The sequence below is a fragment of the Bufo bufo genome, chromosome 4 (genome assembly GCF_905171765.1).
Source record: "Bufo bufo chromosome 4, aBufBuf1.1, whole genome shotgun sequence".
NCBI lineage: Eukaryota > Metazoa > Chordata > Amphibia > Anura > Bufonidae > Bufo > Bufo bufo.
Genome location: NC_053392.1, coordinates 126606712 through 126632332, shown reverse-complemented (window position 1 = coordinate 126632332; position 25621 = coordinate 126606712). Strand labels below are relative to the sequence as shown.

The 25621-nt window shown below is 42.4% G+C and overlaps 1 protein-coding gene across 2 annotated transcripts in view; it reads left to right on the top strand.

Moving 5' to 3' along the window:
• Positions 1–25621, top strand: part of LOC120997654 (G-protein coupled receptor 35-like) — a 68550-nt gene that overhangs the window by 26705 nt on the left and 16224 nt on the right. Inside the window, exons 2-3 of one of the 2 annotated variants that reach the window (XM_040427847.1) lie at positions 20565–20664; positions 20752–20816. In XM_040427847.1, the coding sequence (XP_040283781.1) occupies positions 20654–20664; positions 20752–20816 (76 nt within the window). In that variant the 5' untranslated portion in view covers positions 20565–20653. Of the gene's footprint in view, positions 1–20405; positions 20665–20751; positions 20817–25621 lie in introns of those variants that run through there. The other variant, XM_040427848.1, reaches the window with a different exon arrangement.

The following is a 25621-nucleotide window of genomic DNA, read 5'->3' as shown; positions in this document are numbered from 1 at the left end:
ATACTAAAAAAGTGAAGTAGTTGTTTTCTGTTAACCTCTTACACCATATTGAGATCCGGGAAACATACTGTAGGTGTCATGTACTATTCTCCCTTTCCCAGGATATGATGTTGGTACAAGGAGTTAATCTCTTTCTGCTTTTGAATTCACCTTTCACTCATGTTACAAATTAAACTAAATTACACCCCAATCCAATATAGTCTACACACTCCAATTACACAACTTGTTGCCACCACATACTGAACTCTGGGCCAATAGGTACCCAACAACACACTACTCTAAACACTCTAAGATAGGCTATGGACTAATATTTGAAGCTTTAATATAAAAAGTACATAGGTTGCAGTAATACAAAATAAGATGACATAAAACAAGCAAAACAGTTACAAAATAAATGAGAGAATGACAGAAATGACAGAGAGACCTAAACACTACTATTACTAAACATGCTGGCCATTCGGGACCAGGAAGTAATAACCAGAGAAGACCTGATCAGAAAGGGAGTATCAGAACAGGAGTGACAGGAGATTGATGAGGTATAGTATCTTTTATTTTTATTTTTCAGCAATTTTTACTATGCAGAAAGCAGCAGTGGTCCTCTTCTTCTCTAGTTGGTGCCAACATTGATAGACCTTATCAGTAGGTCCTGGCATTTGCATGACCTTGCCACGTGCTGATGTTCACCATGGGTGTAAAGAGAGATGGATAGATAGACTAGATAGATAGATTAGATAGATAGATAGATTAGATGAGAGAGAGAGTGTATGACATGAGCACTTGTGAGCTCTAGTGCAGTCAGTTACTGGAGAACTATGGTGTTGGAGACAAAGACAAAAGGAGGCTACCAGACAGCTTTGGCAGTGTAAGATTTTGGAGGGACTTCTGACGGACAAACCCTGGGCTACTGCTAATTGTTGAAGTGTTTCTGCAGAGACTGGTTTTTTTTGTATGGTGTGGCTACCCTTCTTGCCAACAGGAATGGGGATGTACAAATGTGAGTGACTCTTGAGAAAGGTTAGGTGAAGCTAAACAAAACATCATAGTAAAATAGATGTGTCACGTTGGGGAGTGGGGGAAACCCCCCACCGTGCGGTTTCAAACAGTAAAAGGGGATCAGGCTGGCCAGGAGGAGTAATAAGGGAGCAGGTCACCTCCTATAGCGTCCCTAATCCTCTCCCTGACTCCTCACCGTATGAGCGGACCCCAATGGTAAAACGGCTCATACTCTGGATTCCTAGAGATCCTGAGTCGCCCTGGAAAGCCCTCACCAAGGAGCCGGGAAGAGACGACCTGTTCATCCCAGTCATGGAGGAACAGGAGTCTCTAGCTGAGGCCAGGCTGCAAGGAGAGGTTAACATATACAGCATATGGAGTTGGTAGGTAAGCGAAACCCATAACACACTTACCTGCCACAGACACACTGACTGGAACCCGTGCACTGTCCACACCAACATTAAGGACACAGCACAAACCACAACCACACAGGAACCTAGGACACTCATAGCTGCAATAAACGTGAGACAGGGGAATGTCTAGCAAATATGCTGTACACCAAACATCACCAGCCATGTAACACAACACAAGACATACAACACCCTGAACATAACCCACACAAACCAAAAGATAAGAAGGGAAAGAGACACCATAATAACATCAATGACCACAAGGGTGGCCCTCACTGGACAGATGGTAAAAGCCAGGAACAGTGAACCACCAGCATACACCAAGGCTGGAGGAACACTGAGCTTCAGGCATCCAGCAGAGGCTAAATAACCCAAGCAGCCACACCCACACACACAAACCCAGTGTTCACAAAACACTAGGAAGAGAGTTAACCCTTCCAACACCAGACAGAGAAAGGAAGCCACTTAATGGGGAAGTGCACACACAAGCATACCAAACCACACGTTACCACCGGCAACAGTATGCGTGGCAACCATATCACGGCAATCACCCAGAAGGCAGAGACACTGCCACCGCATTCTCTCACAGCAACACGTTGCCACGGGCAACAGCAAGTGTGGCAACAGTGTCACAGCGCAAACCAAAGGCCGTGACACTCCCACCTCTCAAAGCCCCCCCCCAACAAAAAAAGGGGAACTAAACAGAAAACCCAAAAAACAACAGGGCGGGGGGGGGTAGGGGAAAGTAACAGGATCAGCGTCAGTGCAAAGAAGTCTCTAAAAGACTGCTGACAGCCCCCGGAACCACCTAGAAACCAGGCAGCCAGCCACCATACAGCTCAGAGAGACCGCACTGAACACTGTGTCCACCTCAGACCCAATTCACACAAGGTCGCTGCCAGCAAGCATTCTCAACCAGCACACCACAGGAATGCAGCCAGCACACAACACAAGTGACAAAACCACTGAGACATGGACAAGGGGAAGTAAGAAGATTCAGCGTCAGAGCAAGGATGTCTCTCTAAGACTGCCGCCAGCCACTGGAACAACACACAAGAACCAGGGCACCAGCCACCAAACAGCCCAGAGAAACCGCACTGAACGCTGCGTCCACCTCCGACGCGGTTCACACCAGGTCGCTGCCAGCATGCATCCCCAACCAGCACACAGCCAGTACACCAAAGGAATGCATCCAGCACACAACACAAGCACCTGAACCACAAAAAAATGGACGAGGAGAAACGCAAACACCAGTGACGGTTCACACCAACTGCAACCAACTGTCACAGGGACCTGAACTGTTAACAGCATTTCACCTTTCACCCTCCCTCCGGAGGATAAGCATGTGCGCCAGAAAATGGTAGGCGAGACATGCTGGGCCCTCTTCCGAAGGCACCAAGCAAGGAGCCTTTGTGGTCATACTGTCACGGTGGGGTGTGGGTGTCAAAGGGTAAAGGGGGATCAGCCTGACCAGAAGGAGTAATAAGAGAGCAGGTCACCTCCTACAGCGTCCCTAATCCTCTTCCTGACTCCTCACCGTATGAGTGGACCCCGATGGTAGGACGGCTCATACTCTGGATTCCTAGAGACCCTGAGTCACCCTGGAAATCCCTCACCAAAGAGCCGGGAAGAGACGACCTGTTCATCCCAGTCACAGAACATGTAACTGTTCATATGTAATGTACCTGGTTCACCATCAGGTGGCAGCAAACACAGCAGAGCTGTACTTAGAGAGAGCTTTCCATTCCATTCTTATCCCTTTATCATCACACAACATTTTACCATCCAGCAATACTCTCTATTATCACAGAATATCTTATTACTATGCATTGCATCGAATAAATGTATCTATAAATATGTTTTATCTATTTATATTTTAATATGAAGTTTTATCACATATATCCATTGTTTTAGTTATTATTTGTGTAATTTTATTAAAACATATGAGCTGCAATATTTATTTCTTATTTATTTATTTTTTATTGGGTGAACCAGATTAAACATTATGTATGTTATATTAGAAAAACGCAAAAGTAGTGGAAATAACGCATCGAAACCGCATACAAAATTTCCCACAAATAACTGGTTATTTGGAAATTGTAAATCCAGGCCAGTTTTTGGATCTCTCTGATGGACCTATATAAAGCTAACTTAGGATTGGGAGATCAGCTGCCACTGAAGAAGGGGAAGAGGTCCCCGAAACGCGTTTGGCGTAACCAGCTGATTGCTCCCATTTCACCTAAAGGCCTTTCTACAGATGATTCAGATGACACAAAGTCTGTGATCTTTTCTTAAAAATTGGAGCGCTCCAGCACGAAAATCCTTCTATACAGAAACCGCCGAGCATAGTTCTCGTGATACCCGGACATAGTCACGGACTAGAGACACGTCAGAGATCACGTGAGAGGCGGCGTCCTGGGATACCAACAGTCCGGTCATCAGTCTTTACGATACTCTGCTGCGGACTAAGCCAGGAGCACGCCACAGACCACGCTACTCCAGCGTTTGTCCTCACATATGATACAAGACCGTGCACAATCAGGTATGCGGTATCTACACCTACTTTGAATATCATCTGGGCCAAGGTAAGATCTATTGTTACCTTAGAGCATACAGCATTTCATCGGCACATTGAATTGGACTAGAATCAATTTATCAAGTTATTTTGGGAACCTGCTTTTTTTAAAAAGTCCTCTTCAAAATACAGACATAATTTATTACCGCACACCCAATGCGGCATTCCTCTCTATACAGCATCTGAAAGGAAGGACATATTATCTGCATTTTTTCATTCATTTTTTCTATCATCAGACCCACACATATAGGAATATTATCGAATACTATCGATTTTAAAGACTTTCTATGGGAACATTTTCTATGATTATTTTATGATTGTTATTGCAGTGTCTTATTTTGCCGCGCAGCGTTCATTTTTAGCCATGTATTTTTGGTGATTTTATGATTGTTACTTGAATTAAATTGTGTGATCACTTTACATTGATTTTATTCATTTTATTCTTATTACTCTTCATATTATTCATCTTATTGTATTTATCCATATTACTTCACACATACAGAGTGCCAGCCTAGTCCATTTACTCAATTAAATTTTCTCCTGTATGGGTGATACAGTTTTTGGCTTAGAGCACCTGGTCCTGATTGCTTAGGAGTGAGCTATTCCTGTTATTTACTTCCATTTCTTATCCTAGCCTGCCATCTGGTGGCCAAAATAAGAATTGCAGCATGAACACTTAAAGCCTCATCAGCGAGGCTTACAGTGTTCAGCGCAACTGCCGATGCCCACATTGGCCATACGGGGCATCGGTAGGAAGCCCGGAAAAGCGAGTTTCTGGGTTTTTGCGCATTTAGATGCCGTGATCTCATTTGATCACGGCATCTAAAGCCTTTAATTACTGTGATCGGCATTTCCGGTCACTGTAATTAGCTGCAGGTCTCTGCTGTATGAAACAGCCGAGACCTGCCAGCCATGGTGCCCGTTGCATGTGCGAGCGAGCGCCATGTTTACAAGTACAAGTACGGAGCTGGTATCGAACAGGTTAAACATTTGATGGGTTCTCCCCCATATTAAAACTTATGACTCTGTGTTCTGTGATCAGATGGCCCACCATTCAATATGAGGATTAACCCATTATTTTGCTACGGTCTTTATTGGTCTAACCTCATGTCATCTTATGCATTTATTCTAGGTCTTCCACAATGCGCATTCCAATTTGGTTATGTAACTGTTCATATGTAATGTACCTGGTTCACCATCAGGTGGCAGCAAACACAGCAGAGCTGTACTTAGAGAGAGCTTTCCATTCCATTCTTACCCCCCTCTGGAGAAAAGTGGGTAAGTCCTACTCCCTGCAGGAAGGGTGGGGCAGAAGTTCCAGTTAGTCTAGCTTACCCCCTGCTAGGGGACAGGTGTGCAGGGGCATGTCTCTGCTGGATGTGCTCACGGCAGCCAGAGAACCCTAAGCCATTCAAGTAAAGTTGCCATTGAACTTCATCTCAAGTTCTGGACTCAAGTTACTTTTTTATTCCTCATTTATTCTCCCTATTTATTTATTCGGAGCCAAAGCCTGGGGTTCAGCGGTATCCAGGTAGGAGCACCGTGACACACATAAAGAGACATTTTAGGCTGCAACATACCACTCGGCAATTCCTACACCTGGGACGCGTTACATAGAGGGCCCTAGGGAGAGGACGCCTATTGCATTTATCTGCAATATGCTGAGCTCACAGATGCCTCTCTTGCAATATCTACAAAACCACAAACCCAATAAAACTATAGTAGCACTGCCAGTAATAAACTGCCGGCTTTAAGACTTGCAAATAAAATACTCTAAGCATACCAGATAAAGATATAGGGGGTCATTGATCAGAAGGCTCTGATTACTGTGGAGACGAGGACGCCGGCTGCGTCCCTGCTCCACTACATGCACTGGATGCCGGCGGCACTGTGAAGGGGAAGCGCATCGCCAGCTCCCTGTTACACTGATATATCCAATCATTGTAAGCAGTTTTTTTTAAAGGGGTTGTCCCACGAAAAATATTTTACAGTTTTCAAACCAGCATCTGGATCTAAATGCTTTTGTAATTGCATGTAATTGCCCATGGCCGCACATGCTCAGTTTCATCCTTCAACTGCCTCCAGAGATGTGATAGGAAGAGCTGAGACACGCCCCCTGAGCTGTGATATGGAGAGCTGAGACACGCCCCCTGAGCTGTGATAGGGAGAGCTGAGACACGCCCCCTGAGCTGTGATAGGGAGAGCTGAGACACGCCCCCTTATCTGCAGCAGAAAAGACACTCCCCTTGAGCTGTCAGCTCGATATAAATCTAGCAGAGCATTGGATGGGGAGATCTCTGGATCCATTCTTTGTTAGAAAGAGGTTGTCAGGTACTATATAATGTCTGATTTAAATTTTTTACATTAGTCATGGGATAACCTCTTTAAAATGAATGGCTATGTTAGGGAACATTACTGTTTTGGGGTGCTCTGGTGACTCTACAGCCCTTCAGAAATTATTTATTAACTATGCTCACTAATGCTGACATGACCAACCTGTTTTGGGCCTTACTGATCAAGAGATTTTTGTAATTTTTTCATTGTCACTTTCCAAGAGTTAGGGTCCACTCACACGTCCGTGTGTGTTTTGCGGATCTACGGATCCATGGATCCGCAAAACACGGACATCGGTGATGTGCGTTCCCCATTTTGCAGACCGCACATTGCCGGCACTTAATAGAAAATGCCTATTCTTGTCCGCAATTGCGGACAATAGGACATGTTCTATTTTTTTCGGGATCGGAATTGTGGGCCTGGAAGTGCGGATCCGCAATTCCGGATCCGGGCAGCACATCGTGCTGCCCCATAGAAATGAATGGGTCCACAATTCCGTTCCGCAAAATGCGGAATGAAATTGCGGACGTGTAAATGGACCCTTAGTGTATAACGTTTTCATTTTTCTATCTATGAGGGCTCATTTTATCTGGGACTAGTTTTAGTTTTTAATGGTGCCATTTTGGGGTACACATAACTTACTGATTAATTTTTATTAACTTTTATTGGGAGAGGGATACGGCTACTTTCACACTGGCGTTTCTGGGTCCACTTGTGAGATCCGTTTCAGGGTTCTCACAAGCGGCCCAAAACGGATCAATTCAGCCCCAATGCATTCTGAAATGTATAAGGATCCGTTCAGAATGCATCAATTTGGCTACGTTTGTTCTCCGTTGCGTTTTGGTGATCGTCTGACGATGCAGAGGCAAATGGATCCGTCCTGACTTACAATGTAAGTCAATGGGGACGGATCTGTTTTTCACTGACACAATATGGTGCAATTGAAAACGGATCCGTCCCCCATTGAATTTCAATATAAGTCAAGACGGATCCGTTTTGACTTAGACTTTTTCTTTAATGAATAATGCAAACAGATCCATTATGAACGGAAACAAGCGTTTGCATTATCGGTGCGGATCCGTCTGTGCAGATACACACGAGTGTGAAAGTAGCCTAAGAAAAAACAGCAATACTGCCACTGAGTTTTTACGTTATAAATTTAGCAACATTCATTTGTTGGCATAAATAACTTTATTCTCTGGATCAGTATAATTGCAGCAATACCAAATACATATAGTTTTGTTTTTACTTTTGTGCAATAAAAAAAACTTTTTTTAAAGAGAAGAAAATGTTTTTGCATCGCAGTATACCAAGACCCAGAACTTTTTTATTTTTCTTTCTAGAGAGCTGTGTGAGGTCTTGATTTTTGTGAGATGCCTTGTAGTTTTCATTGGTATTCTTTTAGGATACATAACACTTTTTGATAAATTTAAATTTTTTTGGGGTTGTTTTTTTTTTTTTTTTACGACGTTCACCGTATGGGATAAATGACATGCTATTTGCTTAGTGAGGATCATTATGGACACAGTGCTACCAACTATATGTAAATTTTATTTTTGCAATTTGTTTCATTATTTTAATTGGAATTTTTTTTTAGTTTATTTTTTTTTAACGATTTAATACTCCCACAAGGAGACTACAACAGGCGATATTTTGGTCGCTTTTAAAATATAATACACTATTATTATAGTGCATCGGACTGAGTGGTCCATGAAAAAGTAGCCCGCCTCCAATATTTCCAAATCAAACTGTCTAATTGTAAATCTGTCTTTGTTGTCCATAGCAACCAATCAGATAGCGGCTTTCATTTTTTTCAGAGTCCTGTAGGAACTGAAAGCTGAGCTCTGATTGGTTTCTGTGGGCAACTAAGGCTACTTTCACATCTGCGTTTTTGCTGGATCCATCATGGATCAGCAAAAACGCTTCCATCATGATAATACAACCGGCTGCATCCGTTATGAATGGATCTGGTTGTATTATCTTTAGCATAGCAATGACGGATCCGTCTCTATAACCATTGTAAGTCAATGGGGGACGGATCTGTTTTATTTTGTGTCAGAGAAAACAGATCCATCACCATTGACTTACATTGTAAGTTATGACGGATCCGTCTTGCTCTGCATCCCAGGAAGCTTGCTGCGCTTTTGTGTCCGTCATGGGGACGCCATGAAATGGAACGGAATGCATTCTGGTGAACTCCGTTTCCTTCAGTTCAGTTTTGTCCCCATTGACAATGAATGGTGACAAAACTGAAGCGTTTTCCTCTGCTATTGAGACCCTATGACGGATCTCAATAGCGGAAAGGGAAAACGCTGGTGTGAAAGTAGCCTATGACTAATTTATGATTCAGTTTGATAAAAGTGGCCTATTGTGCCAGAAAGATGGTGGTCTCCCTGGAACTGCGAATAGTGATTGTGGAAGGCAATGTGCGAAGCAGATCGATTAAAGAAATGCAAGAGACCTTTGTCAACAAGTACCCAAGAACAAAACCACCAGCTAAAAGTTGTATGACATCAAACTGGCTCTGTTGCAAACATGAAGAATCTGAGGCCTCCATTGATCAGGACGGCTGAAGTTGTGCATGAAATTCAGCAGCAGATTGCAAGTAACATAGTAACATAGTATATAAGGCCGAAAAAAGACATTTGTCCATCCAGTTCGGCCTGTAATCTTGCAAGTTGATCCAGAGGAAGGCAAAAAAAAAAAAAAAACCCTGTGAGGTAGAAGCCAATTTTCCTCACTTTAGGGGAATCAAAAATTCCTTCCCGACTCCAATCATGCAATCAGAATAACTCCCTGGATCAACGACCCCTCTCTAGTAGCTATAGCCTGTAATATTATTACGCTCTAGAAACACATCCAGGCCCCTCTTGAATTCCTTTATTGTACTCACCATCACCACCTCCTCAGGCAGAGAGTTCCATAGTCTCACTGCTCTTACCGCAAAGAATCCTCTTCTATGTTTGTGTACAAACCTTCTTTCCTGCAGACGCAGAGGATGTCCCCTCGTCACAGTCACAGTCCTGGGGATAAATAGATGATGGGATAGATCTCTGTACTGACCCCTGATATATTTATACATAGTTATTAGATCTCCCCTCAGTCGTCTTTTTTCTAAAGTGAATAACCCTAATTTTGATAATCTTTCAGGGTACTGTAGTCCACCCATTCCAGTAGCCCCCAAAAATCATCTCAAAGACTGTCTCAGCCAGTTGGTGTATCATGAACGACGTGTCAGCGAGTGCTGAAATCTCCGAACCTGAAACCGTACCAAATAACGTGTGTGCAGGAACTGAAAGAGTCTGACAAAGCAAAACATATAAATTACTGGACTTGGTTTCTGACTGATTGCTGACAGACATTTGGACCCACTGCGGTACTTCATGATGGACGAAGCTTGGTTTCATTTATCAGGTCAAATAAATCCCCAGAATACGAGGTGCTGGTTTGCTGAAAATCCCCATTTGACTAATGAAATACCACTTCACAACCAGAAAATTGGCGTTTGGTGTGCAGGGTCAGGAATATGAATAGTGGGCCCAATTTTCTTCAAATTAACTATGAATAACACCATTTATCTGGATATCTTTGAACAGTTTTACAACCAACTAACACCAGAAGAAAAAATGTTCCACAATTTTTATCTGTGGGAAATTTAAAATCCACATCCCCTGGATGAGCTCAAAGAGAACATCACAAACACTATCCGCAGCATCATTGCTGAAGTATAAGCCAACATAATTTGACATGCCCAAAGATGCATAGACGTGAATGGGGACCACTTTCAGCATCTTTTGTAACTTGTGGGTAATTAAAAAAAAAACAATCCACTTGCTCGTTCATCTTATACTATCGCTGAAGGCGGGCTACTTTTTTGTGGGCCACCCTGTATTTTAATGTCATTGCTATAATGACATATCTCAGCAGGCTGCACCAGAGAGGTGCAGTGAGCTGGGAAACACTGGAAGCAGGTCTCGGGCATTCAAAGGGTCCCAGCCTGCATGCACATTGGCACCCCGTGACCTCTCCAACTGCATACATGCCATGGGCGTTATTGCCCACAGCATTTAAGGGGTTAAATGGCCTGGATTGGCGCTCTTGCCGGTCCAGGCCATTAGAGCAGAAGCGTAGCAGAACAGACAAGAATAGGACATGTTCTATTTTTTTTTTGTAGGGCCGCAGAACAGACATACATATGCATACAGCACACAATGTGCTATCCACATCTTTTGCAGCCCCATTTAAATCAATGGGTCCGCATCCGATCTTCAAAAAATGCAGATCGGATGCGGACCAAAACTGTGGTTGTGTGCCTGTGTAAATAATTGCCCAAGGTGGACTACAGAGTCTGCTCACTGAGGGTCCTAGGCTACAGGGGAATTGCAAGCTATCAAGACTCCACTGCAAAGTGGTGGGAAACATGTTATGACACCACCATGAAAGTCCAGGCCAGGCATAGGTAGATGCTAGATTCAGTGGACACTTACAATCACAGGTGCCAGAGTACAGCCATAGTGAAAGGCATCCAAACATAGAGACAGCATCATCTAGCAAGTGCCATCTTTGCCAGGCACCATACCCATCATCTGGGAGGAGAAAAAGTGAACTATGTTCAAGCTGCCGATGAAAGTGCTACTATCTGTTAATGCACTCAGTAAAGGAAGATGTTATTTGTTCAACCGTCTCTGCCTGGTTCTTTTCATCATAACCTTTTTCACTGCACAGAACCCCAGGGAGCGATGGTTTGAGGTAGGACTCTGTGACACACCCACATTACATCAGCTATCTCAACATTCTGGGTGAGATATACACCCTCTCCAGTACTTTCCCACAGTGTTACACTAGTGTTACAATATCTATCTATCTATCTATCTATCTATCTATCTATCTATCTAATATACAGTACAGACCAAAAGTTTGGACACACCTTCTCATTCAAAGAGTTTTCTTTATTTTCATGACTATGAAAATTGTAGCTTCACACTGAAGGCATCAAAACTATGAATTAACACATGTGGAATTATATACATAACAAACAAGTGTGAAACAACTGAAAATATGTCATATTCTAGGTTCTTCAAAGTAGCCACCTTTTGCTTTGATTACTGCTTTGCACACTCTTGGCATTCTCTTGATGAGCTTCAAGAGGTAGTCCCCTGAAATGATTTTCACTTCACAGGTGTGCCCTGTCAGGTTTAATAAGTGGGATTTCTTGCCTTATAAATGGGATTGGGGTCCATCAGTGGCGTTGAGGAGAAGTCAGGTGGCTACACAGCTGATAGTCCTACTGAATAGACTGTTAGAATTTGTATTATGGCAAGAAAAAAGCAGCTAAGTAAAGAAAAACGAGTGACCATCATTACTTTAAGAAATGAAGTTCAGTCAGTCAGCCGAAAAATTGGGAAAACTTTGAAAGTAAGGGCTATTTGACCATGAAAGAGAGTGATGGGGTGCTGCGCCAGATGACCTGGCCTCCACAGTCACCGGACCTGAACCCAGTGATGGTTTGGGGTGAGCTGGACCGCAGAGTGAAGGCAAAAGGGCCAACAAGTGCTAAGCATCTCTGGGAACTCCTTCAAGACTGTTGCAAGACCATTTCAGGGGACTACCTCTTGAAGCTCATCAAGAGAATGCCAAGAGTGTGCAAAGCAGTAATCAAAGCAAAAGGTGGCTACTTTGAAGAACCTAGAATATGACATATTTTCAGTTGTTTCACACTTGTTTGCTATGTATATAATTCCACATGTGTTAATTCATAGTTTTGATGCCTTCATAGTCATGAAAATAAAGAAAACTCTTTGAATGAGAAGGTGTGTCCAAACTTTTGGTCTGTACTGTATATATATATATATATATATATATATCAAACGAATGACGATGCAGCACTTCCAGCATAGAGTGAACGGGTGAGGACCCCAAACTTTACTTGGAATAAAGTTTGGGGTCCTCACCCGTTCACTCTATGCTGGAAGTGCTGCCTCGTCATTCGTTTGATATATTTTGTGGAGGAATAGCCGGCCTCTGTGGGGAGTTACACCCGGTACACCGTGTCTGACTGTGCTGCTGCACTATTTGTGTATTATATATATATATATATATATATATATATATATCATATGCATCCTCTATATACAATTATCTGATGTGGCTGATAACAGAGAAAAACAGTAATGTAATCATAAAAAGTGCCCAATAAAAGTATAGCCTGACTTTGAGTAATAGAATACTAATAAGAATAAACTGCTCTCATGCTGGTGAGGCATTTGGCTGATCCAATATGGTCGTCTATGAGAAGATATTAGTAGGAAGATTGGTATTTTTGCAATAGCTGTGTATAGGCAGCAATGATGATAGTAGTAGTCCCCATCTCTCTTGAAGTACACTTTGCAGTCTCTCTAAATAACCATAGGCATGCAATTCTGTTCTTATTAACTCTTTATGTAATTTCCAGACTGAGGGGTGCAGACCGAAGATCTTGATGGACAGGCTATTTCAGCAGTATACTAGTTCCACAGCAGTAAAGTCTTTTGCCATGAATGAGCAGTACCTTACTGTGTCTACATCTTGCACAGTCTTTATGGTTGTCCGTTCTCTTACTTAGTGTACACTGACAGCTTTTCAGTCGCAGGAATGGTATTTTCTGGAGGAGACTGCACTCTGAGCCTAGTTAGCGGGAGCTCACACATCCATGTCTAGCTTTAAAGACTAGACACTCCTCAGGAGGTGGAAACAGCCCATCTCTTAGCAACTAACTACAAGACTGCCATGGTACCCATAATAACCATTTGGGATACATATGGGGTCATTTACTATTCTGAAATAAATTAGGTTAGTTGAGTCGCTATCTGGCTTAGGCCAGGTCTAAAATTGTGGCCATGACGTGGGCGGGGAAGGGGATAGGCTGGTAGGCCCATCTCATTCATCATTTTCTACGCCTGTTATAGGTATAGAAAATTGTCTAAAACGCCAGTCTTAATAAATGTGACCTATAGTGCATAAAGACTGCCTTACGTCACAACATTTAACTTGATAACATGAAATTATCCCTTGCAGTGATCCAGTGGGGCACTGAAATTGTAGATGGCCTTGTACTTCGTTGTTAGTATTTTGAAGTGAATGCACTGGTTAATGGGGAACCAGTGAAGGGGTTGGGGGAGGGGAGAGGAGGAGAAACAAGGGGAGAGGACTATTAACTAGGCAGCAGAGAAGGATGTTGTAGTCTAGACAGCAAATTATAAGGGCATGCCCTAGCATTTTTGTTGAGTCGGGGCTGAGGAAGGAATTGTTACAAGAAATGTTTTTTAGTTTGAGATGGTTGTAGGTTGCAATATGTGTAGTTTGGAGTACAGGGCATAATCAAATGTTATGCCAGTGCAACAGAGTTGAGATTTTCTGTGACAGTTCATCATCACTTCCTGAAAATCATACGTTGTAGAGTTTTGGGAACTCCATCTAATCAGACAGATGAGTCAGATGACTCAACAATACTTTTTCATATGATTCAACCATTAAAAAATCTACCAGACTAAGGGGGTTATTTACTATCAGATATATGCCAGGTCTAAAAAAGGGTGCGTGGTGTGGGCGGACGGGCCAGCAGACCCACCTCAATCATCATTTTCTAAACTTGTCTTACGCATAGAAAATGTAGAGGATGGCGCCCGTTCTACCGTCAGTGCATGGGGTTATTAAGACCGACATCTAAAACACCGGTCTTAATAAATGACCGCCTAATTTATTTTCCTGCTCAGGAAACACCCCAATAACTTTATTCTTGAGCTCCTTCAAGTCAAGATCTGTGAAGTGTATTGGGATATAGTGTCATCACATAGCAAAATCATATTCTGTCTTGGCTGGCAATATAGCCAACACCTGGAAACAGTCAAGAATGAGATGCTGTAATAGATGGCATCAATGAAGCTGAAAGTAATCTACTCTGCAAAAAGCTTTAGCTATGGGTGCATACATGGGCTTTGCCACTGGCAAACACAGAAATCATAGGGCCCTATAGCAAAATTTACTGTTGCCCCTAAACGCATAAGTTTACCATATTTTTTGCTTTATAAGACACACCTGATGATAAGACGCACTTAGGTTTTAGAGGAGGAAAGTAAGAAAAAAATATTTTTCATCAGACCCCCATATCAAACCTCAGATCAGTGCAGACCCCCATACTAGACCACAAATCAGACCCCCATATCAGATCATCAGATAAGACCTCCATATCATTCCTCAGATCAGATCCCTACATAAAACCTCAGATAAGACCCCTATCAGACCTCCATGTTATACTCCCATGTCAGACCTCAGATCAGATCCCCTTTAGACCTGCTTTAATTTTTACATCGGGAAGCAGAAGGATTTACTCCACCTCCCCCACCACCCCCCACTCCCGTCCCATAGTCCTCACAGCTGTGGCATGGTGTGCCTCAATTATTTGCCTTCATGTGTAATAGAATGGTCTTTTTTTCCCTTCCCTTGTTTGTCAGCCCCTCAGACCTGCCTGGTTTTTTCGCCACTCATTTAAATGGTATATATATATATATATATATATATATATATATATATTTTTTTTTTATTATTATTTTTTTAATCAAAGTTTCTTTTGGCATCTTGTTTTACTTTAACTCAATGTATCTGTCTTGGTTTAAAAGGGATTTTCTGAACAAAAACCACTTAATTTGCATGGGTTACATTTCCTTTCTTCAGTTACTGCTACTAGAAGTTTACTAATGAATTTGCAACTGGGTGTTACCAGTTGGGGGTAGGGGGGCCGCACAATCTGACACTGTCCAATCAGTGCTGCCAGTTTAAGACTTTGCAGGGACACACCACTCACTGGTAACACCCAGTTGCAGATTTATTATCAAGCTTCTAGTTGCAATAACTGAGAAACCGAACAACATAGAGTTATATGAAACTATGCTCCAGAATCGGTATTAAACGGGGAATGTAAGTAGTCACTAAAAAAGACATTTCAGGACAGGTCCTTGTTATAAGTGGTTTCCTGGGGGTTCAATATTGATTATCTATACTCAGGGTAGGTCAATATCTGATCGGTGGGGATCCGACTCCTGACACTCCTTCCGAACAAAGCATAGCAAGCACAGCGCAGAACATTGTACAGCGGCTGTGCTCGGTATTACAGCTCAGGCCCCTTCACTCGAATGGGACTGAGCTATACATAGGCCATGTGACCAATAAACATGACATTACTGGTCTAGGAAGAGGCCGTAGCGCTCATAAGAGGATTGGCCATATATCGTATATACTCGAGTATAAGCCGACCCGAGTATAAGCCGAGGCCCCTAATTTTACCCCAAAAAAATGGGAAAAATTATTCACTCGAGTATAAGACTAGGGTGGGAAATGCAGCTATAATGCAGAGTGTATGTGTATACACTGCGTGCAGAATTATTAGGCAAATGAGTATTTTGACCACATCATCCTCTTTATGCATGTCGTCTTACTCCAAGCTGTATAGGCTCGAAAGCCTACTACCAATTAAGCATATTAGGTCATGTGCATCTCTGTAATGAGAAGGGGTGTGGTCTAATGACATCAACACCCTATATTAGGTGTGCATAATTATTAGGCAACTTCCTTTCCTTTGGCAAAATGGGTCAAAAGAAGGACTTGACAGGCTCAGAAAAGTCAAAAATAGTGAGATATCTTGCAGAGGGATGCAGCACTCTTAAAATTGCAAAGCTTCTGAAGCGTGATCATCGAACAATCAAGCGTTTCATTCAAAATAGTCAACAGGGTCGCAAGAAGCGTGTGGAAAAACCAAGGCGCAAAATAACTGCCCATGAACTGAGAAAAGTCAAGCGTGCAGCTGCCAAGATGCCACTTGCCACCAGTTTGGCCATATTTCAGAGCTGCAACATCACTGGAGTGCCCAAAAGCACAAGGTGTGCAATACTCAGAGACATGGCCAAGGTAAGAAAGGCTGAAAGACGACCACCAAGACACACAAGCTGAAACGTCAAGACTGGGCCAAGAAATATCTCAAGACTGATTTTTCTAAGGTTTTATGGACTGATGAAATGAGAGTGAGTCTTGATGGGCCAGATGGATGGGCCCGTGGCTGGATTGGTAAAGGGCAGAGAGCTCCAGTCCGACTCAGACGCCAGCAAGGTGGAGGTGGAGTACTGGTTTGGGCTGGTATCATCAAAGATGAGCTTGTGGGGCCTTTTCGGGTTGAGGATGGAGTCAAGCTCAACTCCCAGTCCTACTGCCAGTTTCTGGAAGACACCTTCTTCAAGCAGTGGTACAGGAAGAAGTCTGCATCCTTCAAGAAAAACATGATTTTCATGCAGGACAATGCTCTATCACACGCGTCCAAGTACTCCACAGCGTGACTGGCAAGAAAGGGTATAAAAGAAGAAAATCTAATGACATGGCCTCCTTGTTCACCTGATCTGAACCCCATTGAGAACCTGTGGTCCATCATCAAATGTGAGATTTACAAGGAGGGAAAACAGTACACCTCTCTGAACAGTGTCTGGGAGGCTGTGGTTGCTGCTGCACGCAATGTTGATGGTGAACAGATCAAAACACTGACAGAATCCATGGATGGCAGACTTTTGAGTGTCCTTGCAAAGAAAGGTGGCTATATTGGTCACTGATTTGTTTTTGTTTTGTTTTTGAATGTCAGAAATGTATATTTGGGAATGTTGAGATGTTATATTGGTTTCACTGGTAAAAATAAGTAATTGAAATGGGTATATATTAGTTTTTTGTTAAGTTGCCTAATAATTATGCACAGTAATAGTCACCTGCACACACAGATATCCCCCTAAAATAGCTAAAACTAAAAACAAACTAAAAACTACTTCCAAAAATATTCAGCTTTGATATTAATGAGTTTTTTGGGTTCATTGAGAACATGGTTGTTGTTCAATAATAAAATTAATCCTCAAAAATACAACTTGCCTAATAATTCTGCACTCCCTGTATTATGCACACACTCTACATTATATACACACATCTGCAAGAGGGTGACTCAGATTGATGGGAGTCTGACTCTGACTCCCTGTATTTAATGCAGAGTGTGTGCATTATATACACACACACTCTGCATTAAATACAGGGAGCCATCCACAGATCTCCCCCCTAAACAGTGCCATCCACAGATCTCCCCCCTAAACAGTGCCATCCACAGATCTCCCCCCTAAACAGTGCCATCCACAGATCCCCCCTAAACAGTGCCATCCACAGATCCCCCCTAAACAGTGCCATCCACAGATCCCCCCTAAACAGTGCCATCCACAGATCCCCCCTCCCCTAAACAGTGCCATGATGGCACTGTTTAGGGGAGGGGGGATCTGTGGATGGCACTGTTTAGGAGGGATCTGTGGATGGCACTGTTTAGGGGGGATCTGTGGATGGCACTGTTTAGGGGGGAGATCTGTGGATGGCACTGCCATCCACAGATCCCCCTACAGTGCCATCCACAGATCCCCCTCCCCGACACTCACAGCAGTATATTTATAAACTAATCAGTAACTACTTTAACTTTAATCATTGCTCATTGCTGAGCTCTTTACTCTGATTATTTGGATATCTTACTTTGTTTTAGCTCCGGTAATAGCAGGCAGTGCGGGCGGGCGGCGCTCACTCACTGACGTCACGCGCCTGCTTCTCCCACTAGGCGGCGCAGGAGCGTGACGTCAGTGAGTGAGCGCCGCCCCCCGCACTGCCTGCTATTACCGGAGCTAAAACAAAGTAAGATAGCCAAATAAATAATCCAGGGCTTTACTCATTATCTCCTGGGGGGCCCCCATGACTTAGGGGCCCGGTCGAAATTGCGACCGCTGCGACCCTTATAGCTACGCCACTGTTGGTCTGTATTATGGCAATGTAAGTTGCCATAATACAGACCTAGACTCGAGTATAAGACGAGGGGGCTTTTTGAGCACAAAAATATGTGCCAAAAAACTCGTCTTATACTCGAGTATATACGGTATATTTTATTCCTGGAAAACCCCTTTAAAATGACATATCTGTTCTAGTAAATAATTGTGTTCCCTATAATATAGTAATTCTAATCCTAATAACTGTGCTTTAACATTGCTACCACAAATTTATTAATAAATTGTCACCTGGATGTTACCAGATTGGTAGAGGGGGTGTCCCTGCAAACTCTCTCACAGTTTTTTGACAGATTTTGGCAAGGGAAATGGTAACACCCAGTTGTAAATTTATTCCTGAGTTTCTAGGTGGAATAAAAGAGGAACAGCACTATAAAGAGTTATAACAGAAGATGCTCCATTACTGTTATTTTAATGGGAATATGAGTGTTTACTTAAATAGACATGTTAGGAGAGGTAAAAGGTTGTCGAGTAAACGCGAGGGGCAGATTTACTATTAAAATTGCTCGATTTTTGCTGCTTTTCACTGTGTTTATAAGTGTTTTAGATATTTTTCTTACCTTAACACCTTGCCCTTAATACTTCAACCTTGCCCCGATCTCAGACAATGTCAATGGGTCTGCACCGCAATGCTGGATTCACATGGCCGGTGCCTGTGCACATGGCGGTCCGCAACATGGGCATAGCAACCGTACGGTTGTGTGAATCAGCCCAGCTTTCAGCTTTAATTTTTCAGATGCACTATTAGAAATGAAAGCTGTGCTGTGATTGGTTGCTATGGGCAATAAAGTCAATTTTTCATTTGGACTGTTTTATAAATCTGCTGTATTCGTGTCACAATGAAAAACCGCATTTTCCAAACCATTGAGTCTATGGGGCTATTCACATCACCATTTTTTTAATGGCCCTTGAATAACCAACGTCCAAAAATAGGATTTCATATTTGTGGTTGTTTTGATATCTAGATGGACCCCACTGAAATCAATGGGCTTGTTTTCAGTGCACATGTCTGGGGGTGGGGTGAGGAGGAGGTATTATATAACTGGGGGCACTATGGGGGTCATTGTATGTCTCGGGGGCACTACAGAGGGGCACTATTTATACTGGGGGCACTGTGGGGGCATAATATGTACTGAGGGCACTGCGGAGGTTGGGGTTAAAAAAAGCCAATGAAATTCAGACATTTTTAAAGGCTGTTATGCAAAATGGATTCAAAATGGACAGAAAAAACTGACGACCAGGAAATGGATGCACACACGGATGCAAAATGGCTGTGAAAAAACTGAGAGTTTATCCATTGTTAAAGGCCGTTTTTTTTCTCTTTCATGTAAATGTAGCCTACTTTTATACTGTCTTGCTTTTATACAGCATTAGTAAATCCACCCCACAGAGTTTATAGTGCTTATTTATGGATATAAAAACTATTTTCCTAAGACCAATGTAGTTAAAGGGGTTTTCCAGATGTTCAATATTGATGGCCTAGGCTCAATCAAGTCGTCAATATCAGATAAGTGAGGGTGCAACTCCCAGCACCCCCGCTGATGAGATGTTTCAGAAGGCTCCGGCGAGTGCTGCGACCTCCTTGCAGCTTACCAAGCACAGCGCCGTACATTGTATAGTGGTTATAATTGGTATTGCAGCCCAGGCCCATTCACTTGAGGCCATGGGACTAATGAACATGACGTCACCTAGGAAGAGGCCACAGTGCTCACCGGAGCACCATGGCCTCTTCAAACAACAGATCGCGGGTGTGTCGGGAGTTGGACCCCACCGATTAGATATTGATGACCAATCCTGAGGATAGGCCATCAATATTAAATGCTCTGAATACCCCTTTGATAGTATTTCATTGTAAATGATTACTGCCCTAATTCCCCAAATAATAAAAAACTGGCAGACAAATCACACATATCATAAAAATCTGATAGATAGTTTAATAAATATGACGTGATTGTGCCAACTAAACCAGGTTATGCCTAATGAATTTCAACTAGATTTCCAGCTGCAGTTTGTTTGAGTGGGAGGGAGAAATAATCATTTTAGCTCTGAATCTTGCATCTGCTTTCTGTTTGTATTTCCTATGCCTATAGCATCAGAATGTTGACACGTTTCCAGCTTCTGCTACTACCTTTATGCTTTGCGTATCTGATTCATGGGCGAGTCACAAGACACTTGTGCAATAAACTGCCCTGAAATGTTAGTGAAACCTATAGAGCTTCCAGTACACAGAGACTCTTTTCACAAGTTCAGTTTAGAAGTAAAGGGGGGGGGGGGGGGGGGGGGAAACACACCAAGTTGTTTGCACAGGGGGTAGGTTTAAGAAATACTACAGACAGGAAGAATGTGAAGATTGAATCTTGTGCATTTCAAACCATACAGCTGTTCTGAATTTCCCTAAACTCAAAGAGACTGCATCATCCCACACGGCTGAGATCATTCCTGGTCATTGCTGGATGTAGAGACAGATCATGGATCGAAGGTGAGTTGACTGTACATAAGACTTACTCTCTGCTTTTTATATGCATATTTCAAAATGTTACGGGTAACCTTTTGCAACTCTTTACAGGAACACCCCGGTCAATGCTTCGGTGGCTATGACCACACAGATCCTGAAGCTCTCAACTACCACCGGTAAGAGCTTTGTATATTCTCAGAGTACAATAGGTCAAGGGCAATGGGAAAAAAATATAAAATATGACTTATTTCCATGTAAATGTGTTAGAGATTAACAGTGGCGTAGCGTGGGTTGCCAGCACCCGGGGCGAGCCATGTTCTGCGCCCCCCCCCCCCCCCCCCCCCCCCAACCTGTGGACACGGCCCTTTTACAGATAATGTAGTAGTCCTATATAACACCACAGATTTTATTTTCAGTGTAATTTTTTATTGAGAGTACAGCATTGGAATCATAAATATATCAGTATACATCAGCATGTACATGTTTACATAATACAATATATTGCATTTTTGTTTTCCTGCTACACACTCATACATTTTTTTTTCTTTTATTTTTCATATTTGGAGATCAGACTTTACACTGGATCTAATATTAATACACCAACAACCCTAAACTCCCCCCCCCCTCTATAATTAAACGGTGAGACAACCATCCCATATAACACCACAGATAACATGGTGATAACTCTCTAAGTACAGATGATGTAGTAGATGGGCGTAAGGCCCCAGAATTCAGAACACACACACAGTGTGACCTGAAGTCTGGGGCCAGGATGTGGCAGGGTGGGCCAAATTCTCAATCCACCCCCCAACCCTACAGTGAAACAAATATGTGTTTGGATATTACATACATCACTACAAAATAAACAGTATAATACAGCGCCACATACCTCATCCATCCAGTGACATCTCCTGTGATGTAGACTTTCCTCAGCGTCTTCATTCGGAGATAAGACCGCCATGACACCTTCTTTTAGCCGCGTCTCATCTCTGCAGAGTTTTATTATTATTAGTTATTATTATTATTATTATTATTATAATATATATAATGGCCCCCTCTGTATAATGGCCTCTCTGTAATATTAGGATATATAATGGGCCATTATATATCCTAATAATACAGAGGGGGCCATTATATATTATAATAATACAGGGGGGTCATTATATATAGTAATTATACAGAGGGTCCATGATATATCCTAATATTACAGAGGGGTCATTATATATGAGAATTATACAGAGGGGCATTTTATATCCTAATATTACAGATGGGTCACTATATATAATATACAGGGGGGCCATTATATATTATAGTTATACAGAGGGGCCATTATATATTATACAGGGGGGCCATTATATATTATAGTTATACAGAGGGGCCATAATAAATAATAATTATACAAAGGGGCCATTATATATTATACAGAGAGGCCATTAAATATAATAATTATACAAGGAGCCATTATACAGTATATTATACATAGGGGCCATTATATATTATAATTATAAAGAGAGGCTATTAATAATGGGCCCTCTGTATAATTCTAATATATAATGCCCCCCTTGCATAATTATTATATATTATGGCCCCACTGTATAACTATAATATATAATGGCCCCCTGTATAATATATCATGGCCCCTCTGTATAATATAAAACGGTGCCCATTCTTTCTAAATATACTGGCCTCCTTTGTATCTCATCTGCCCACCTCCATAGTGCCCCCAGTACTTACATAAAAAAAAGAAAATACTCACCTATCTTCATCACCTCTTGTAGTCTTTGCTTGGGCGTCCCGGCGCAGGCAGTCAGGAACACATCACCCTGCCCTCCTGTGCCGCGTCATCACGTCATCTCGCGAGACCCGGTGCAGGAGGTCACGGTGATATAATCGCAATCTCCTGGGCTCCTGCGCCGCTCTACTGCGTCTTAAAGCTTCAGGCCAGGCGGAACGGAGGGGATGGGAGCCATAGGCTTCCATCACCCTCATTTTACTGCCTTCTGCCTGGCGCCCCCTACAATTTGGCGCCCGGGGCAATGGCCCCCCTGGACCCCTTCCCCCATGCTACGCCCCTGGAGATTAATAATCTTAGTACTGACAAGCCCACGACAACCAAGGAGAAACCATACAAGGGTACTTTCACACTTGCGGCAGAGGATTCCGGCAGGCAGTTCCGTCAAACCGTATGCAAACTGATAGCATTTGTCAGACGGATCAGGATCCTGATCCGTCTGACGAATGCATTGAAATGCCGGATCCTCTCTCCGGAAAAACGGATCCGGCATTTATTTTTTTTCACATTTTTGGCAGTCTGAGCTTGCACAGACCGCAATGCTGGATCCGTTTTGCCGGAACACTCATTTCAATGGAAGAAAATTCCGGATCCGGCATTCCGGCAAGTGTTCCGAAATTTTGGACGGAGTTAAAACCGCAGCATGCTGCGGTATTATCTCCGTCCTGAAAAGTCAAAAAGACTGAACTGAAGACATCCTGATGCATCCTGAACGGATTGCTCTCCATTCAGAAAGCATTAGGATAAAACTGATCAGTTCTTTTCCGGTATTGATCCCCTTGAACGGAACTCAGTGCCAGAAAAGAATAACGCTAGTGTGAAAGTACCCTAAGTCCAGTGTTATTTTAACTCCTTTGTGATCAAGGCAAACCCTTACTTTTTGGAATAATGTATTCTTGGGGTGAGTTCACACAGAGCTTTTTCTGCATAGATATCGGTGTGGTGTAGATTGGTCAATGTGTACTATCCTCAAAGAATACAGAGAGTCTTATGCAATTTGTCTTAACCCCTTAAGTACCGAGCCCATTTTTGCTTTTGCATTTTTTCATCTTTTCTTCCCCGCGTTCCAATAGCCATAACTCTTTTTTAATTTTCCATTTATATAGCCATATGAGGACTTGTTTTTTGCGCAAAGAAAAGGGGGTTAGTCAGCACTTTGCAAAAAACCTAGAGAAAAAAAGACAATGCAACAGCACCCTGCAAATCAGATAAAGTACAATAATGCCATAGTCACAAAAATTATAGTGCTAATGCTACGCTTATTTATAAAGTGAGATGCTTGCCAAGCATCTCACTTTATAAATAAGCGTAGCATTAGCACTATAATTTTTGTGACTATGGCATTATTGTACTTTATCTGATTTGCAGGGTGCTGTTGCATTGTCTTTTTTTCTCTAGACTTGTTTTTTGTGGGATAAGTTGTATTTTTTTAAGGGCACCATTTATTGTACCATGTCTGTTATTGGAAAATGGGAAAAAAAAATCCTTGTGGGGTTAAATAAAAAATAAAAAAACACAATTCCACTAAGGTTTTTGGGGTGGTTGTGACATTGCGGTGTTCACTGTGTGCTAAAAATAGCATGATGTCCTTATTCTGCTGCTCAATACAAATCTGGCAATATGAAATATCTATTTATTTATTTTTTGTTTTGCTAGTTCTAAAAAAAAAAACCTTTGTAAAACTCAAAATTGTCTTTGCATCGCCATTTTCTGTCAGCCATAACTTTTTTCATATTTCTGTCCACAGAGCTGTATGAGGGCTTGATTTTTGCGATACAAACTTTAGTTTTTTTGTGGGGGAGGAAAGGAGACTAAAAAACGGCCATGATAACTGATTGGAGCCCTGTGATTTCACTGCGGGAGCTCCAATCAGAAGGCAGAGGGAGCCGCATTCCTCTGTCTTAGCTAACAGATGACACAATCGGTGTTGATTACAGTATCTGAGGGGTTAAATGATGGCGTTCGGCGTAATCGCCTTTCCCAGTCATAGCAGCCAGGTGTCTGCTGTAATATACAGCCGGCACCCGCCGCGTGCTCACTGCAGCATCCCGCTCCATGACTTACCTCAGCCACCATGACGTACCGGTACATCACAGTGGCTGAAGGGGTTAAGCAGATCCCCCCCATCCCAAAAAGAATCAACCAATTCTGAAATGTAACATCAATTACACTGACCTGTAATATCTGACATATCTAAAAGGCATGAGAACAATGGTCTCCATTTTAAATTAATGGTATCTCCATCCCCGAAATCACATATGAAAACTGCTTTTTTGTGGCTTGTACTGTTTAGGGTAAGAACAGATAAAAATGGACAGACAAATACAGAAAATACTAAACTTTTTGTAATTTTTGTTTTTGGATGATGTGTATGTGGTTTGATATATAGTGAGAGTGACTTGGGCGTATAAGAATCATGAACTAGAAAGAATGTGATCATTTCAGGTGAGGCACTGAAAGGGATGCAAATGAGCTCTTAACAAGCTCTGCCTCTGATGCCACCAGATGTAAGGCAGATATCCTATAACTCATTGTTTGACCCTTTAAATAAGCTTTGAGACATGACTTGGATATCAAATAAGCCAGCGCCTCATCTGCAGACAGCTGTTTCAGGTGATTGCCCCTCATCAGTGCAGAGAGTAGGCCTAAGTCAGATTTGGGGGGGGGGACTACTTCTTATACACTTGCGTTGTTAATTCCGGTATTGAGATCCAGCAGAGGATCCAGATGACTTCTAAAAAAAATTGATCAGTTACGATTGACTTACAATGTTTTCAGTGCCGGATCCGTTTTTTTCCCCATATGCATCCTGAGAGGATCTCTTTCCATTCAGAATGCATGAGGACTAAACGGAAATGTTTTCTTTTTCCGGTATTGAGATCCTCTGCCGGTTCTCAGTACCAGAAAACAACAACACAAATGTGAAACAGGCCTTAATTGGGGTGAGAAGGTGAGGTATTTGTTATTTTTGCCTTTCTGTTTTTTTTATTTTTTAGCTTTTTTGAGATGTCTGCTGGGGCAAAAGGGCCTCTTTTTTATAAATGTTTTTCAACAAAATGTATCATCCACTAGTCATTAGGGCACTGCTATCCCTAAGGCCCCTTTCACACGGGCGAGTTGCAATGCGTGAGGTGAACGCATTGCACCCACACTGAATCTGGACCCATTCAATTCTATGGGGCTGTGCAC